General features: G+C 47.6%; 1 gene segment (V, D, J or C); it reads right to left on the reverse strand.

Annotated features, from left to right (window-relative positions):
- Positions 1-1,987: 1,987 nt before the first annotated feature.
- Positions 1,988-2,504, reverse strand: LOC119244112 (immunoglobulin lambda variable 5-39-like). The segment is given in 2 exon segments: positions 1,988-2,343; positions 2,459-2,504. Coding segments are annotated over 2 exon segments (402 nt in total).
- Between the last annotated feature and the right edge of the window lie 964 nt (positions 2,505-3,468).

Genomic DNA, 3,468 nt, shown 5'->3' on the forward strand with positions numbered 1-3,468 from the left:
TAATGTTGGCTTCATAGAACGTGTTTGGTATTGTCCCTTCCTTCTCAATTTTTTGGAAGAGTTTGTGAAGGATAGGCACTAATTCGTCTCTGAATATTTGATAGAATTCATTTGTAAATCCATCAGGTCCTGGGCTTTTGTTTTTGGGGAGGTTTTTGATTACCATTTCAATTTCGCTGCTTGTAATTAGTCTGTTTAGGTGTTCTATTTCTTCTTTATCTAGCTTTGGGTCATTGTAGAGTTGTAGGAATTTGTCCATCTCCTCTAGATTGTTGAACTTGTTTCCATATAACCGTTCATAGTAGTTACTGATTATTCTTTTGATTTCTGCTGTGTCCGTTGTGATTTCTCCTCTTTCATTTATGATCCTGTTTATTTGTGCTTTCTCCCTTTTTTCCTTTGTGAGCCTGGCTAGGGGTTTGTCTATTTTATTGATTTTTTCGAAGAACCAGCTCTTGGTTTCATTGATCTTTTGGATTGTTTTTTTAGTTTCAATTTCAATTATTTCTGCTTTGGTTTTTATTATTTCTTTTCTTCTACTGGTTTTGGGGTTTTTTTGTTGTTCTTTTTCTACCTTTGAGCTTCGAGATTAGGTTGTTTCTTTGAGTTCTTTCTTGTTTCTTGATGTGAGCCTCTATTTCTATATATTTTCCTCTTATTACTGCTTTTGCTGTATCCCATACATTTAGGATATTGGTGTCCTCCTTGTCATTCAATTCAAAGAATTTTTTAATTTCTTCTTTGATCTCCTCATTAGTCCAATGGTCTTCCAGTAGTATGGTTTTTAATCTCCATGAGGTAGGAAAGTTCCTTGCCTTGTTTTATTTTTTTTTTTAGAGGCATGTTTTATTTATTTATTTATTTGTTTGTTTTGTTTTATACAAGCACTGGGTACAGTCAGAACCGCGGGGGGGGGGGGTGAGAGAATTCACCAGAGCCAGAGCAGAGAGCACAACAGGCAGAAGGACCGAAGTACACTGCTGAGGGGAGCAGCGGGCGGCAGGAGAGGTCTGCGCGCCATGTGGGACCCTCCTCCGGTGGCAGCTGGGGATCGAACCTGCGCTGCAGAGGCCGTGGGCAGCTTCGCAACCCAGCGCTCAACCGCTGCGCCACCAGGGAGGCCCCCTTGCCTTCTTTTAATGGTTTATTTCTAGTTTGATGCCTTCATGGTCAGAAAAGATGGTTGGTATGATTTCAATCTTGCATACCAATTTCTTTAGAACAATTTGGGAATGTTATTATGTAACAATTCCACAGTATGGCTTAATATGCAGATAATTTCACAGGGCACTAACAAAACATCAGAGATCACACTAATCTCACTTTTTTTTTACTTTGTGGTTTTTTCACCCAATACCATTTAAAAAATAAAAGCCAAAAATTCTTGTGAAATACTTATAAAGTGATCCATATGTCTGAGAAATAAGTTACACAGAAACATTATTTTAGACCGATAACATTAAATATTGAGGGAAATGCTCTAAAGACATTTTTTAAAAGATTTCAACAACAGACTAATAAATTAGGGCCTCCCCTGGTGGCCCAGGTGGTTAAACGCCGCACCTTGAGGCTGTCCACAGCCTTTGCAGAACCGGTTCGATTTCGGCTGGCCTGCCTAGCAGCGAGGTGAGTCAGGAGAGGTCTGTTGCACCATGTGGGTCTCCTCCCTGGCTGGGGGTTGAACTTGTGCTGCAGTGGCACCTTTGAGCCAGGCCTAGCCCTGGGGAACCAGGGTGGGCTCCACCTCCTGCTTCCTGCTCCATCACCTCCCTGGTGGGAAATGCAGCCCAAGTCTGACTTGCATCTGTATAGACACGGCAATGCGAGAAGACATGAGCCTTTCAGCTAAGGATAATGAGGAGATGAGACACATCCCAATGTTCAAGAAATTAGACCCAACGTGACTACACTTGTCACCAGACTGAGACCTGGTACTGACCTCAGGGGAGACTGCTCTGGGCTGGGGCAGCAATGGGAGGTTTTTGTCTCACTTCCCCGTGGGTCTGGAGCACTGTGGAGTGTTAGAGTTACCATGCCATGTAGCACAGTAGTAGTCGGCCTCGTCCTCAGGCTGCGGCCCCCAGATGAGCAGGAGACCTGCATTGGCCGCAGTGTCTTTGGCTCCAGAGAAGCGGCTGGGGACCCCGGGGCCCTGGTTCTTATCCGAGTCTGATTTATAACTCAGGAGGTACCGGGGAGGGCTCCCTGGCTTCTGCTGGAACCAGTTTATGTAGTAACCTGCAACAACGGCTCCGCTGCTCAGGGTGCAGGTGAGTCTGACAGATGATCCAGGAGAGGCAGAGAGGGAGGGCGGCTGAGTCAGCACAGGCTGGGAGAGGGAACCTGCAGACACAGACATGTAAGTTGAGGGATAGAACTCAGGGTAAAATTTCCCTGGGATCTGACACAGAAGACAGAGAACAGCAGGAGACTTCTTCTGTCAGGAGGTTTTTCCCACCTGTGCAGTAAGAGAGGATCACAAGGAGGAGAGGTGTCCAGGCCATGGTGCTCACAGCCCCCTGAGCCCCACATGGTGCTGGGCCCCCCAGGCCTCCTTTTCTTCTCCACCCTCTGCCACAGGAGGGGCTGTGCATGCAAATGGGGTTCCAGCCAGGGGCTGCCCAACAGCTTCCTGGGCCTGGTGCTGGAGCTCAGCCTATGCCCCACATGGAGAAGAGGGAGGTTTAGTCACCCCTTGGGACAGCCCTGGAGGAAGCACCTGCTGGCATCAACAAAGGTTCCTGCTTAGGGACTGTGAAAGGCCACAGAGGACACAGCTGCTGAGTCCCCTAATAGGGAGCCCCCAGAGCCCCTAGGCCCAGGCTCCCCTGAGAGAGGATTCACAGATCAAATGTTTAAGGTCCATGGGGCAGTCCACAGCTCCCCCTGCTGGTGAAGGGGCACAACTTCCTGAAGCTCACAGATGCCCCCTCTGCTCACACATCATGACCTAACTCATATGCACTGTGGCTCCCAGGGTGCCACACATAGTTATGCTAATTTCTCACTCCCACATGGGGTTTTGATCTGTGGGAGGTAACAACTGTCATGAATAACAACTTATGGTTTTTCCCCCCAGAGAATGTGCAGTAAAGATGGTATTGTGGCATGTAATTGCCAGCTGAGGTCAGAGGTGCTTGATTGAAAGAATTCACCAGAGGCAGAGTGCAGAACAGAAAAGTTGGATTTATTGAAATACCCTGCAAGGGAGCAGGGGTTAAGACAGGAGATGTCTGCACTGGAAGAAGGATTTGCTGCTCCATTTTATAACCCGTTTCTGTGGGCTTTCTCATGACCTGGTCTCTACCAGCCGCTGTCTACTGGGATGTCAGGTGTCAGGGGGCTTTCCTCACAGTGGTGTCCTCCCGGGTTCTTTTTTCCCTGTTTCCGCATTTCCCGGAATTCTCCATAGCCCCCCATTGGTCATGTGGGCCCGTGGCCAGGTGCCTGTGGTCACTCTATCAGTTT

This window comes from Talpa occidentalis, unplaced genomic scaffold (genome assembly GCF_014898055.3).
Source record: "Talpa occidentalis isolate TD23 unplaced genomic scaffold, MPIMG_talOcc4v2.1 talOcc4.14, whole genome shotgun sequence".
Taxonomy (NCBI): Eukaryota; Metazoa; Chordata; class Mammalia; order Eulipotyphla; family Talpidae; genus Talpa; species Talpa occidentalis.